This window comes from Scedosporium apiospermum, assembly GCF_000732125.1.
Source record: "Scedosporium apiospermum strain IHEM 14462 chromosome Unknown SEQ_SAPIO_0097, whole genome shotgun sequence".
NCBI lineage: Eukaryota > Fungi > Ascomycota > Sordariomycetes > Microascales > Microascaceae > Scedosporium > Scedosporium apiospermum.
In genome coordinates, this window is record NW_015971798.1 from 210,431 (window position 1) to 225,769 (window position 15,339).

Consider the following 15,339-nt stretch of genomic DNA (forward strand, 5'->3'; position numbering starts at 1 on the left):
CAATAATAAGAACGAAAGCTTATTTCAAGCAACGATGATGGTATGCAAGTGAGGAATGCGGGCAGATATCGTGGAGAGGTGCGGAGAATGGCGGTGGGGGGCAGAAATGCTCGAGAGAGCCGGAATCGGGAGTGAGTAGATCCAGTTTATGTTCTGTGTTTGAGGGTCTAACAGAACCGTGGCTTATACAGCGGAGGGGGATCGTGTCATAAAGGCTTCTAGTAGCAGATGATCAAGATAGAGATCTATGCAAAAGAAACTAGAAGAAAGGTGTGGGTGAGGGTATCGTCAAAAAGAGGAGAAAACAGGATCGTATGAACCAGAGGCCGACAGCACAATTATGCCTTTTGAATTTGTTCCGCTTTCACAGGGGAGGGGGTGGCCGGGAGTGTATTTCACGATGCTGTGCGGTTGGTGGTAGTACAAGTTGTAGGGTGGCTTGCAGTTTCTGTTGCCAAGTCCCTAAGCGTCCAAAAGGTAGGGGTGGGGAGGAAGGGGGGGTGTGAGGAAACAGGGCAACAGGGGTCAACGGATCAGTCTTCAGGTCGAACAGCACAGAGAAACGGAGGTAGGGGAGCCAACAAAGGTGCAGGGGTTGTCGGAGTGGAGGCACCGAAAACGAAGGGGAATCTCCGCCTCGAATTTGCAGCTAGCGAAGGGGGTCCAACGCAGGATCGATCTCTGTCACGCTGGAATATCTCGTATAAATCCTCGTTTTCTTTTCCTCGCTCTCCGCGGGCCCCGCAGATGATGGGGATATCGAGTTGTTTTGTGTTAGTTGACGCCTTTTATACAGGTAATAATAAATGGCGAAGGGCCGGATCAGACGAGACTCCAAAGGGTCCTCCTGCTAAGCTTTATGTCGTCTCTGTCAATTCACGCACCGACAACGGCCCCCAATAGCTTGTTCAATTTGGACGGTCCACCGGATGGAGAGTGTGTCGCGCGTTTTTTGTCGTCGATTTTACGCCCAAGATGGAATAGTACTTCGTAAGGGAAACTCCTGTTTCCGGAATCCTGGTTCACAACGGTGGCACATCTACCCCAGAAAGGTGCGACGGTGTGGGGGGAGAAGGGGCAAGCTGTCGGAGATGTTGAGCAGAAGAACTAACCCAACCGCCGGGCGCTGGGTCGTGGCGTCTCTAGAGACGACTATCGTGAAGGTCACCGAGTCTGCAAACGGAGTAGAGGCTGCAGAATATTGATGGCCTCAGAGTCCAGTGGAATGTCGGCAGTGCAGGGAGGTGAGAGACCTGACGTGTGTGATTGGGCAATGAGCGTCGAAAAGGGCAATTCAGTCCTAATTCGTTTGATGATACTTCGTACTTGCCAGCGCGAAGCAGTGGCTTGGGAGGCCGGGCTCGGGGATGAACACAGGAAAGGGAATAACGAGATGAAAACGATGCGGGTTTGAACAAGACGAGATATAAGCATATACCCCAGCGAAGAGGGCAAGAAGCAAAGAAAAAGTGTGTAGTTAATTTAATATACTAGCTTTGATGCCGGTACATGTCCAGACTTGCAGCGTGTGGTGGCCTAGCCAGCAACCTTGAGGAGATAAAGATCATTGTCGCGGCCTATAATAGCTTCGACCTAGATTCTACCAAGTAGGGTGCAGAGTTACAAGGTGACAAAAGTAATTATTAAATGCTCAGGTTGGTCCTGCCCTACGACATAGTATCCACTGTCCAACATAGAACCCCGAGCCGACTTCGTCGAACCTTCCGGCTCTACCTCGCAGACTATTCGTATTCCTTCGTACAACATCAAAACGACGACTGCTTCTGCGTGCGCCGAATCAATATCCTGCGAGCTACTCCGTACGATTAGTGCCACCGCACTCGAGATGTTCGCCGTGCTTCTTTCTTCATTTGGATTAGTGGGCCCGGTCGAGTTCAGCCGGACGGGTACCTGAAGGACGACCTGGATGGAGGTGTGGAAGGTGTGGACCGATAAGTAACGAAGTACAAGATATGGTTGTAATGGCATATCGAGATGGAAGGACCGCCCGAACTGAGAACTGACCGGGCCAATATTAGGCACAGGATCGAACATGTGGAGGGGCCAGAGGTAGCATTGAACCCTCCAGTACTAGTGATGTACACTGCCTATGAGTGGTAAGTTTAAATGGGCCGGGGTCCCTTTGTTCTTGGGTTAGAAGCACAGTTGAGGGTAATTAGAGCAAGGATTTCAATCCCTCAGGGCTGTGTGCAGGTGGAGTCGCGTGAGCAAGAAATAATAAGTCAAATCAGTTTCCCATGGTCCAGAAATGGGAATCTTTTTACGAAGTACGCAATACTTTGCGTGTTGCGTTGGTAACAAGGCAGATTGCCATCGAAAAAGAAAAAAGGTTCCGGAAGGCCGAGGTCTGGACTTCCTCTCCACTGGCTGCTTCGTACGATGGGCGCTAATATCTGACATCTGACAAACGAGGAAAGATGGGGGAAGCCACGAAGGGAAAGTGACCGCAAGCCCAGCCGTGAGTTTGCACCAACACGAGCTATTGGGAAATGAGTTTTCGGGGACGTGGAGCCTGACTTCACAGGTGCTATTAGGAGGCGGTTTAGGGTGTCGTAGTGGTGATCGCATTCTGCCATTGATCAATCAATAGCTCAAGTTGAGAGTTTAAGCTGGCTCGGACCAAGAAGCGAGCAAGAAACGACCACTCAGTCGTCCCACATGCTCACACACGAGCTCTGATTCGCAGGTTCTCTGACTCCACACTTCCCGCTCCAGTTGTTGGCGAAGAGTCACTGTCAGCATGGCAGACAGACAATGCGGACTCGAGCGGTGGATCATTGGTACTTTTTTCAAGTATTGATTGCTGAACACGAACTGAAGAAACAAAGTACGCCCGACATATCAAATGGTAATCCATGAAATGATATAAACTACGCATAACAATTAGGAAATTTGTGCCTTTTAAAAATTGCTTCTTCTCTTCTGGCATGCGATCCTTCCCGCTTTCCATCGAGGCTCAGTCCTATGCATTGTACAAGTAGACTTGCATCCTTATCCGAATGCCATGCGACTTGGTTTCTCAATGCTCCGACTCTGCCCAAATGTGGGGAAGGACCAGGGCTACATTTCCCATGTTACCTTGCATCAATATAGTGTAGTTTACACTAACATTGATCAATTGGTGCAAAACGAACCCCCGAAGATGTGCTCCCACCATCGAAGCATATCGCATGTGCCCGAGACGATTGGCTCAGCTCTGTGGGACTGGCTGGGTCCTTGAGCACCTAAGGCAGTGGCTGGCATGCTTGAATTTACCTTGTTGGGAGAAAAATCCGACCGAGGAAAGTTCCTCAACCACATCTCGCGTTCAGTTCAAGGCATTTCCCAGAGTCTTGATTCTTAGGGTCATGTCTAAAACGACTAGTATGCGCTATGGAACTGCCGACTCTAGGATGCTCATGGTTCAGGGTTTCTTCCCCTTTGGGTCGAGATCTTAAGAGGATATTGCTTCATCGGGGACGGTAAAGCCCCCATGAGCCCACGTGCCGAGAACTGCTGGACGAGTGGCCTGGACCAACTCTTGGTGTTAATACTCTTCTTCTTTTCGACCTCCCCACCGGAAAACCGTTGTTGCCCTAAATGCATGGGGATGCATCCCAACTCCCGCGGACCCCGAAGATGAATCAAGGTTGCTCTAGCTTCATATCGTGGTCTTGCGTCGATTGCCCGAAAACGTTGATATCTTTACCTTTGGGTCGGCCCTAGCCGGAGAAGCACCCTCGTGATGGAAGATCCTACACCTACGCCCCGACGCGGCTGTTTCTTTTTCGTGTTGAAATGTTCCTCCTGTCGGCTGTTTCTGCCCCCCAGATTCGATCTGCGGGCCACCGTCTTCTTTTTTTGTTGGTTCTAGACTGGTCGAAGCGTAGATCCGCAGTCCCATCTTTTGCTTCGAAGACTGCGCCCTGAAGCTGTGGCCATTCGCGGGTCCTTTTGCGCAAGGACTGCGACCCTGTTTAAGCATTTTGCTAGGAAGCCGGGCGTCGCGTTGCGCTTTGGCCAACTAAGCACCGCCGAAAAGTTTCCCTCTCGAATCACCATTGTTTCATGGATGAAGTCGGCACCCTCCGTTCCGTATCTGCAGGTCGAAGAGAGCAATTGAAACTGGATACATCACCTCGAAAACCGATTGGGCAAGCGTCCGTGTGATTTGTTTGAACGTTGTTTACTTTGTGCTATTGTTCGCAAGACCGGTTTCTCTTTTTGCTCGGATTTGGGAAGTTCGTTTCGTCTTTCGCTGACAGCCCAATCTTCCTGCTCGCGTGATGAGACTTCCTTCACGCCCCAAGCTTTCCAGCCTAGAGAAAACCTCCGGGGGCCTTTAAGTCTCCTCTACACCCGCTCGCTTCCTCCAAAAGGCCTATATGGAAGATAAGGCCTGCGAGCTTCTAGGGGTTGAAATAGATTGAGCAGATATCTGTTAGACCAACCCCCATTTCCCATAGCGATGTAGATTGGATTATCAGGAGCTGCATATGAGCGGCTCAGAAACTTGGCTTTACCACCCGAGAATTCATGGGACAATATATTCGCTTTATCGATCGCTACCAAGGCAATGGCAAGAAGTCCATGGCATCCAAAAATTAAAAGTGACTCAAGTAGTGGTTGACAGTGTTGATCACCACCTCCTCGCTTGAGTCGTCCCGTCATTAGTGTGCTTTCGTACGGCCGGTTCTGCAAAATGCAAACTAGGAACTAATATTAAAGATCCCACATACGCGGGAGCATTCATTGCCGAAATAACTTGATTTTGGAAGGCCCGGAATCAACTTGGAATATTCCTGAGCCACGAGCGCAGGCGCCGCTGTTGATTCGTTACTTGATAAGCTTTCTCCAATTCTAGGCGCTATCTCTCACGACCTACCCCCGCCAGTATTATGAAGTAAAATTGCCCTACAAAGGTATATCTAGAAGGAAAAAGAATAGAAGATGGCCCGGACCACGATGTCTCATCCGGCGAACAACAAACCCCGCAGTCGTTTGGCTGATATTCCTCTCGGAATCTTTTCCAGAAACAAGATGTTTTTTTTCTTGAACAATCCTTCCCCAGAAAGATCTTCGAACCCAAGAAGAAGGGGGGTTCGCCAAGTGATTCTTGGGTCAGACGCCAAGAGAGCTAAGCTCTGCTTCCTCGATTCCCTTTGGTGCGCCGGGAATGTCATCGTTCTGGGCACTGCACTGGGTCCCCCTGCGCCGAATGCTTATACCTTTGTCGCCAGGAAGATGATTGATTAGTATTATACCAAGGGGGGATCATTGATGCAAATTCTCCAGATCCCCCTCGCCCTCCTCCAACATGCGTGCATTGCAACATATAGGCTAAGATCATGCAACGACATGGTCCAATTGACCCCCCACGAAAAAGATCGTGAATTATGTAATCCCGAAAAATGTACAATGTCAAGTATCTTCTGCTCATGTAAGCGGATTGGACATTGGATTCTCCGTTGGAACAGAGCAAGTTTGAACTTTGGTTAACACTGTGTCAACGAACGACGCATCACGACTTCGTCATCGTCGAGACTAGATTTCTTGCCACGCACTCTTTAGCCATTGTCTTCTTCCCATCAAAAGCTAATTCCATCGCCATCTCCTCGAGACGCCTAACGGTAACGACTAACATGTGCGGGGGAAGATACGTCTAATTCTCATCCATTTCTTCGCCCAATCGCCCATACTCCACAGCCACTCTCCCCCCTAATTATAGCTTGTACGCCACATCTTGATGGCTGCAGGAACCACCTCACCTACCAACTTTATTCATTTCCCCAACGAATCTTCAACGCAACACGTATCGTCAAGACCAAACCTCTTGCTTTTCTCAACATCACGCGACCCTTTCTTGCGCCTGCGCCTGCGAAATTAGACGCTTCCATAATCCTAATGTCCTTATAACACCCGCCTCAAACAATCGAGATCTAACCCCCTATAAAAACCGAACGAACGAACCACCCCTTAGGCCGAAGCGCAAGGGAAGAAAAAAGAAAAATCCTCCCATGGCCCGATGGCCATCTCTCTGCCGACGCGCACGCAGATCGACTTCGATAGGCAGTTTCCTAACTCGATCTCCTCGCCGGCCCTAACTCGCTCGAGCACGGTACCGACGAATCTCGGCGGTCAGAGGACCGACCGATCGCATCTCGCGCCCGAAGATGCTTTCTACGCACACTCGCCCCCGCGGCGGATACCGCCGGCGGTAGCTTCCGCCGCTGGTGATGGCCCTTCCTTGCTGAGGCAGAGGAAGAGGAATGGAGGCGTGAATGGGTCGGGGACGGGAACTGGAACGGGAACGGGGACAGGGCATAGGTCGCGAAAGAGGAGGCGGAGCTGGAAGAAGCTTCTGTGGGTGGACAGAGTTTGTAGGCGAACCCTCATGCCCTTCACTGTTTTTGGTATTGTTTTTTTTTCCCAACGAGGGTCATGGCTGACTTTTCTTCTTCAGATCCCGACAACTATACAGACCAAGCGACATTCCTCGAACAACTCCAACGAAACCCCCGCCTCCAACCCTACGACTTTTGGCCCCTCGTAGCCGACACGACTATCATAGTGCAGCACGTCTGCTCCGTCATAATCTTCGTCGTCGCCTTCGTCGCCATTTTCCAAGAGCGCGTCACGCACATCTCCATCGTGACCTACAGCTCCGGCCTTACCTTTCTCGGCTGGCTCCTCTGGGAGCGCTGGGTCGCCGACGCGGAGGATCGAGAGGAGGAGCAGATCACGGCGGGGAACCCGCCTCCTACGACGACGTTGACGCGCGGGGGGAGTCGTCGGCGGACGGGCAGCATTCGCCGCAGGGCGACACTTCTTCAGGAGGCGAGGGCGATTCTTCCCACGGGTCTGGGCATCACGACTACTTCGTCGACGACGACTACAACGACGACGACGACGACAAAGGAGAATCTCAATGCCGTATCAAACCGTCTTCAAGAGTCTTCTACATCCGCGCACCGCCACCATAACCACCATCCCCCTAGGATATCCGCAAACGGCAACGGCGCATCTTCTTCCACAGTCACCTCTTCCTCCTCGACCTCTCACCTCGCCGATTCGTCAACCACCACCACCCGCCCCAGCTCTATCCCAACCCCGCGGAACAACACCAGTAACACCACCAGCAGAGGCACCGCAACCACCACAATCCCCGAAACCCTCCCCCCAATCCCGCAACCCAACCGCACCCACGAACGCCTCGCAACCATAAAATCCGCCCTCCTCATCTCCTCCATCCTCCTCGGCCTCTCCCCGATCCTCAAATCCCTCACCCGCTCCACCTCCTCCGACTCCATCTGGGCCATGTGCTTCTTCCTCCTCACCATCAACATCCTCTTCTTCGACTACTCCGGCGACGTCTCCGGCGCCAACTTCCCCGCTTCCTTATCCACCAACGCGGCCCTCATGGCTTCCACTATGCTTGCTTCCCGCCTCCCCTCCACGGGGCAGGTCTTTTCGCTCACGGTGCTCTCTATCGAGGTTTTTGGGCTGTTTCCCGTTTTTCGGAGATATGCGCGCCATAGACCCTGGCGGTATCACGTTCTCCTGACGACGATACTCGTCCTCCTCTCCGGCGCGGGCGTCGGCCTCGTGCTCGGCGACGTCAACGCCGCGGCCTCGAGGACCGCGAGGAATTGTCTTTTGGGCATGTTAATGGGCGCTGTTGTTGCTGCTTTGGCCATGGGCGGGTGTAGTTGGTGGTTGATTGGGTTACAGAAGTATAAGAATGAGATTAATGGGCCTTGGGATGCGGCGAGGCCGGTTATTATTAGCAGGAGGTATTACTGAGTACTTTCTTTCCTTCTTACGGTTTTTTTTTTTCGTTTCGCTTAATAGATTGATGTTGCTTTTTGATTTTTGAGGTTGGTCGGTTCGGACCCTGCAGTGATATAAGGTCGTGAGATGGACGGATGGTGAGCAAACAACACGAGGCTTCGAGATTCCTACAAACGTTTCGGGCGAGATTCTCTCACTAGCAAATGTCACCTCTAGAAGTATGCCCCATGGATCACTCCCTACGCCCACGGCAGGGGCTCTTGACAGAACGGCATAGACATCGCGAGTCCATCCCAGATTTTATCAATCAAAGCCTCGTGTTCGAAACCGTGGCATTGTACATAAAACGCTGAAAAGAAGGGGAGAAGAAAGATACAGGAATCAACCTAAAAATAGAATAGAAATACGCAACGCCTGCTTTGCCATCTACATCCATCCATGTGATCAAAATTCCAAAACCCCACAGGTGAAATCCAGACGGAGCTCGATACAACCGACACCAAGGGGTCCGGGCCATGACAAGAAGAACATGAAACTGAGAAGGCGCGAGATAGCTGCAGGAAGAAGTCCTCAATTCTTCCCGTAGTGGTCCAAGAACAGCGGTGAAAAACAAATATAAGAGGAACAAGAAACAGAAAAAAAAAAGCCATCGATAGTGCTGCCTTGGACGTTGCGCATGGAGATGAGAAAGTATGCAGTGGTGCTATGTGTTGTCTTTTCGTGTAACATAATGTAAACCCAAACTCTTCGAGACTCATGTCGTGTCATTCCCATGAGTGGAAGATGCAAATCGAAGAAAAAAAGAAAAGGAAAGAGGAAAAAGGTCCAACGGAAACGTCATGTCGATACGGCATAGCTCATTCATGCGGATTTTCTTTTGCTCGTAATTCAGGTGGTGAGTGTCCCCGTAAGCGGATGAGTCGTGAGTCCAGCCAGGGGGTTGCTCGATAACCTCAAAGAATGATGCAACGAGGTGCGCCGTCCTTCTTCTTCCTCTTCTTCCGGCGCCTGCTGATTCTGTGGACGGCGTCGAACTTGTCGTCACGGTCGTCAAGCATGTCGTCGGATAGATCATCTTTCCGTAGCATCTGACGGCAGAGGTCGATGAAAACTTCGTTTACGTTTCCTGGGGCTCAAAGTCAGCAAAGGTAAGTGATTTAAAAGTGTGTTTAACATACGTCTCGTTCGAGCACTAGCTTCATAGTACGGCGCACCCCACTGCTGCGAAATGCTAAATGCCCTAGCTCTAGGGACAGCCCGCTGATCTTCCAGATCAGCCTTGTTTCCGACAATGACGATAGGAACATTTTCATCGTCCTTTATTCGGATAATCTCCTCTCGGAGCTGGGCCAACTCGCCCAAAGATGAGTTCGAGGTAATGCTAAACACAAGTAGGAATCCCTGCCCTGTCTTCATGTACAGGTCCCTCATGGCCACTGTGGACAAAGTCAGTTTGTGGCTTTATAAGGAGGGAGAGAATTAAATCCTACCGAACTGCTCCGTTCCCGCCGTATCGAGACTACGCCTAGTTAGCTAGAGAACTTTGAAAAGAAGAAGGCAATACGACGGGAGTGGCCTGGCTCCGTAGGGGGAAGTCGAGCTCACATTTCCAAGACCACTTGTCGATTCTACACGGCAGATTAGCTTCATCCCATCTAACATACTCCGCCAGAGGTTGTGTCTAATTGAGGAACAAACGACTTACATCGACATTGATATGTGTCCTATACGTGTCCTCGATGGTCGGGTCATAACTCTCAATCCACTCATTGTGGACGAACTGGGCTATTTCAAGCAACTTGTCAGAATCTAAGGCCAACAATCGTTCTCTAATCAAAGCTAGAGGCCGCGACGCCCCTGATCGGAGGCGAGAGACGTGGGGGGGAAGCCAAAATAAGGCCATACCTGTGAGACATGACTTGCCAACACCCCCTATTCGCACAAGAGAGAGAGGCGAAATCAGTGACTTGCCCACGTGATCTCACTTATGGGCTAAGAAACCCAGAGGTGCAAAGCGGGAATGCTTACCAGCGCCGAGGACGACGATATGCAACTCACGGCTTCAAGCGCGGTTTCAGTCAGTTCAAAGACTCAATTTCGAGAGAGATTTGCCAACTTGTGGTTGCGATGCCGCATCAGAACTTGGATGGATATGACTTACCAGGGTTGAAACCGACCAGCGCGGAGCTGTGACCGACTCATTGCGCCGTCAGTAGTTGCGGAGAGCCGAGCCCAAACTAGGCCCGGATCTCACGTCGACTTGTTGAAATTTCAGTCTCCTGAAAAGAGGGGGGAGAGAAAAAAAATTTAAAAGAAAAAAGAGCCAATGGTCCGTTCTTCTTCCACTCTCGCACTTTTTCTTCTTCGGCTCTTCAAGAGTCAAGCAAACAGCCCTCCGGCTTGAACAAAGCTTCGGGGGTCGAGGTTGGCAGTATTAAACGTAGCGCCTCCGACTTTTTGTGTCGTACCAGTAGCAAACAAGGTCTCGATAGAAAATGAACAGATGAGCGAAGAGAGCGCGGCGAGGCCTTTAATGAAAATTCCTCATCCACAACAGATACCGGCAGAGCTGGGTAGAGTAGGGCTCGACTTTCAAGTAGCAATGAATAGGAGGCTTGTTGGGGGCGGCGGCATCGGGTAGCGGAATATTGCTACTGAAAGAAAACGGCGAGATTCTGCAGGTTGGCCCCCTCTTTCGTCAGGCTAAGGTGTATTATGTCGGGGGTATGTGCAGAAGAAGCTAATTGAGTAGCGTAAACGAAGCCACTAAACGATGTTGCTTAAATGGAGGGACTGGCTTCTCAGAATATAGACAATCTTCCCTGTTTAGGAAGCAGGAAAAGAGACAGAAAAAAAAATAAATAAAAGGCTCGCCCCTCTTCTCACAGAAAGTGCACACCGTTCCCTTTAAAGGAAGGACTGATTAACCAGGGGTCGACTGAGTTGCCACGCTAGAAGGAAAAGAATCTAAGGAGAGAAAAGAAGGGAAGAGCCAGGGCGTCAAGCTATTCCACTTCTTGGGTGTACCTGATAGCCAAAGCCAGAGACCGAAGGGAGAAGTAAGAGGGAAAAAAATTGACGCTGTAACTTTATAGGAAGCTGGTTCCAACAAGGGAAGCAGACAGGGGTTCCGAAGGCATCCAAAAAGAAAGGGCAAAAAAAATGCGAATAACTCCGGTAAGAAGAAGAGAAAAAAAACCAACAAGGATTGGCAAGACGTGGTTGGGTAGGATTCTCCTGCAATCCTGGAATTCTCAGGGTAGGTTGGGCCGGATCTCTGGCGGGGATGTTTCCCGTCGGTCAGGTCCTGCGGGTGGAGTCTGGATTCTGGATTCTGGATGATGCCCCTGAAGGGAGACAGATCTGGGACTCCCTTCTCGTAGGCTGGAACCCCTTTGACTTCGTACCAGGTTACTGGTTAGTGTTAATCGAACGGGATTTAGCGCCAGATATGGGAGAACCAGACGGGCGGGCAAGAAGTGTCAACTGGGCGAGATAGGATAATGTTTAATCCCAGACCGATGGCTAGAATCAGCGAAGCGGGGTTCAGAGTCAGGGTCAACGGAAACCAAAAGAACCACGATGGCGAAAGAGGTTGGATGGACCTCCAATCTGGTATTTCGGAAAGACATCAACTGGGAAGGGCAAGAAAAAAAAGATTGGAAAAAATTTAGAGTAAAAGCAAGAAAAGAGGCGGAGCGCAGGCTCAAGCCAATGGCAGAAGAACGAGTACACGGAACATGAAAATGTCTTCTCACGAGTCGGAGGACGCGTATGCGCTCCCTGCAAAGGGAGGAAGCTATTGGAGCAGCGCGTGAATATTATGTGCGAGACAAAGGCAAGGCCGAAAGGGGTTGAGATGTGCGTATGTGGAGGCCTTGTTCCATCGATGGAACGTTCGAAGGGATTTCGGGAAGTTGGGGCGAAAGAGGATCAACTCGAATGTGGGAACCAAGCATCAATTGATCAATTGGACAAAGTGCACATTGAACCTTGCAACCTTGCAGTGCAGGCATCAAGCTCGTGAATGTGAATGGGTGACCTGTCCTAGCTCCATGGCGGATAGCGCCTAGCGCTTCCAGCCAAGATGTCTGTCTGGCTGGCGAGTTTCCGATGCAGCAAGCAGGTCCTCAGTCCTCTCACTTTGTGGATACCTCAAGGTGGCCAACCTCGAGTGCAGAATGCCCGAGCACAGCTCTGTGCTCCGAAATCAGACCTCTCCGGAGCCCCGTTCGGCAGACAGCGGACCTATCAAAGGGCGGGATCAACGATGCCCACCGCAGCAGCTCGAAGGTGAGTGGAAGGTGGAGATCCACAGAGTTTCCGGAACCACTTGGAGGTCGTACAGCAGTTGTCAAAACTCATCCCCAGCAGCACGCAGCTCTGAGTTGGTCAAGACCGAGGGGCGGGTCTAAAAATAAGAATTGGTAGAAAAGAAAAGAAGGAGAGACAAAATGAGGAAAAGAAATGAGGGGGAAAGGCAAGCCCGAACCTCTCAAGCGCGAGGATAATAGTTTAGACGGTTCATCAATGTGATATGTGATATATTATACAGCAGCCACAAAGAAGCTAGCAGCCTCTCTCAAAAGAGAGGAATTTCTCTCCCTCGGCTCAGGGACCACCGCCTGGAAATGTTTCATCGGCCAGCGCATTAGGTCGAGCTCAGTGGCGAACATCTGGCGAGGTCAAAGAGCAGCAAGCTGGAAACTGGAGTCATGATGGAGATCAATTGCTTATTCAGGCTCAGGCACAGACACAGCCTCACAGGCACAGGCACAGGCACAGGCTCAGGTACAGGCTCAGGTACAGGCAACAACTCCTTCCTGGACTTCCTTCAATCACAAGCGCGACAGCGACACGGTAGTTTTGGTCTGAAGGGGCAAGCGCGGAGCGGGACCACTGCAGCGAACGAAAGTAAGATTACGGAGTACAAGACATGAAATTGATCAATGAGAGCTTGACATGTGCTCTCAACTTGAGAGCTCTTGGTACTTGTACTGGTAACCTCACTACCGTGGTGTCGCCTCGCAGCAGCTACGTATCAGCTACCTCGGCACCACTGCAACTTCCACGGCTGTGAATTTCATCTGTGTATCGTGGTCGCTAGCACTTACCCATCTCAGAGGAGTCGAAGACAACATGGGCTGACGGGGATTGCAGGAACCCCTAGTCTAGCCTCTATGAGAACACGTTACTTGCAGGTGGTCCTGTCCGGTCTCACCATCGTGTTAGTGGATTCTTCCAAGCCAACCACTTCATTCCATCCTTAGTGTCCAGAGGATCCTGAGCGACGCGGAGCTGACAACGCGAAAATTCAGGAAGTAATTGATCTGTCACCGACGACCTCCACCTTCCCTCTGGCCAGAAAGGAAGGCAGAACCCAACATTGAATGTTCCATTTTCCCTCAGAAGCACATCGCACGAAGAAAGACTCCAAGTACTTCGTACATTTACCATTGGCGAATCCAGCGATGCACACAATACGAAGTCGATTTCAAGGGACTCGGAAGGATGTGGGTCAATCTTAGCACGCTCACCTAAGCGTTGCATCGCATCGAGCCCCCGATCATCTACACCAATCGACGTGAGCAAAAGCAGTTCAAACCACTCGTTTTTCATCACCCCAACTCATCACCAACAGCCAACTTGCGTCCATGCGGGATGGGGATGAGATGCAGATAATCAACGGGGGAAGTTCCCGGCAACCGATAATGGACGAGTTGATAAACCGGTGAACCCAACCACACCAATGGAGCGGATCTCTGCCCCTCCATCATCAATTTGCTGATGTCTTTTTTTTTCCATTTTTTAAATTCGTGCGCGCCTAGACTGTCATCATTGATCTCTCTTTTCTCGACTACACTAAACCGAGTCCTTCGGCACAACAGCCCCTTCCTTCCGGGCAAGCTCATCTGAGCGACGGAAACCGAGTCCACAAAGAGGACAAACATCAACCTATTTTTTAAGCCAAGAGCGGGGAATTCCCATTTCTCGGGCTCACATACCCACTCTAGCCGCAGAAAACGTTCAAGTGTGGAGGGAGGGGGTTTTACAAGAATTGCTCTGGAGGGCCCAGGTCGGCCTGGCCTGGCCATGCCCAGACCAACCAACCAATTGATATGTAGTTCGTGTGCCCACCACCTGCCGGGCAGTGTGCTATTAATCCTAGCGCCTTCGATGTTTCGTTTCTGCAGTTCCTCAAGCATCAAAGGCCCGTTTTCTTCAATATTTCGAAATATTGATCCACTTCCTCCCCTTTTTGATGTTTCTGACACTGAGCAAGGAGCGGGAGCATCAGTAATACTACATTATCTTTTTTCGAACGTCTGCTTCATAGTGAAAAGACAAAGGGGGCTATTACCTCACAGTCAAGGACGGACTCATGCAACAGAAAAGATCCCTTCGTTCCTGCGTTGGCACAGCCGCGCCCGTAGGAAGCAAGAACCTCTTACCGAGCCCTTCCCCCTCCCCCACAGAAGTCGAGGCAAAATAGCTCGGATATCGTCATTTTCCCGAGTCCTCACATATTTCGTACTTCGGATGCACTTAAAATCTCTCGCATCCCTGGCAAGGGTTTGGAACAAGCCCGCCCTCTTCTGAGACCCCGATCTTATCGGTGAAATCCGAAAGAAGGAGAAGAAAAAAAAATTTTTCTGGAAGCAGGAAACACGGGAACACAGGTACTGCTTCGTCCCTTTTCTCTCGTTTTTATCATACCGTCTCTCCGGTCGTCGTGTAAAGTGTTCCTATCCTCGAAAAGAGAGAAAATAAATAAAGCAAATGAATAAAATGAATAAACCAAAGTAAGATTCAAAAAGTTAGGGCTTCCTGCACTTGAACGAAAAGAGAAACTCAGTAGTATGCACTCAATGGCATGCTGCCCACTTAGGGTATAAATCTCATCCTACAACGGACTCTTTCGTTCGTTGCATCAACCGTATCCATGAATCTGCATCAAGGGCCCCGGTTACCCGCTTGAAGGACCAGGCATGTGAACCGCTATCCTCGAATTACCAACGACATTGCAAGGTGAGGAGGGATTTTCCCAAGGGCTTGAAGAATATCATGCACCGCTATTAGTTGGAAGCCTGTGAGCGTTGCATGACTCTCTCGGATCTCGGTCTCGGTCAAACCATCCCTCCCTCGCTCGATATTCGAACTATTTTTGCTCGTAGACATCCCGTTATCCGTCTGACCGCCATATAATATTGCATCTCTCAACCTCAATGCAGCCCCCCGTCTTACTTGCAAGGGTGGAAGAGTAATTCGCATCCGCTTGTTTCACTCAACAGCCTGCGACTTCGTTTGGACCGTGGTTCATCCTACATTCCCTCCCCCAGCAGAGAGCATCACTTACCCGTGAACAAACATCACCCCAGGAGGCGACTTAAGGCCATAGCCACTGAAGCGGACTTGTAACGTAAGACCTACCTGCCCTGGCGTCGTCTTGCCGCCAGAGACAACTTACCGGCGCGTGTATGTGCAAAGTTATGACCCCACGCCTAGCAAAACGCCTCCTGGTCTCATACCCCCGAGGCCCGCGTTCAG

The 15,339-nt window shown here is 50.7% G+C and overlaps 2 protein-coding genes across 2 annotated transcripts; one reads left to right on the forward strand and one right to left on the reverse strand.

Moving 5' to 3' along the window:
• Window positions 1-6,025: 6,025 nt before the first annotated feature.
• Window positions 6,026-7,803, forward strand: SAPIO_CDS5130 (uncharacterized protein; the record flags this gene model as incomplete). Its single annotated transcript, XM_016787520.1, has 2 exons — window positions 6,026-6,380; window positions 6,464-7,803. The coding sequence occupies 2 exons, from the start codon at window positions 6,026-6,028 to the stop codon at window positions 7,801-7,803; spliced, it is 1,695 nt and encodes a 564-aa protein (XP_016642851.1).
• A 941-nt stretch (window positions 7,804-8,744) lies between these two features.
• Window positions 8,745-9,993, reverse strand: SAPIO_CDS5131 (uncharacterized protein; the record flags this gene model as incomplete). Its single annotated transcript, XM_016787521.1, has 7 exons — window positions 8,745-8,917; window positions 8,970-9,227; window positions 9,282-9,310; window positions 9,397-9,419; window positions 9,497-9,576; window positions 9,820-9,851; window positions 9,953-9,993. The coding sequence occupies 7 exons, from the start codon at window positions 9,991-9,993 to the stop codon at window positions 8,745-8,747; spliced, it is 636 nt and encodes a 211-aa protein (XP_016642852.1).
• Between the last annotated feature and the right edge of the window lie 5,346 nt (window positions 9,994-15,339).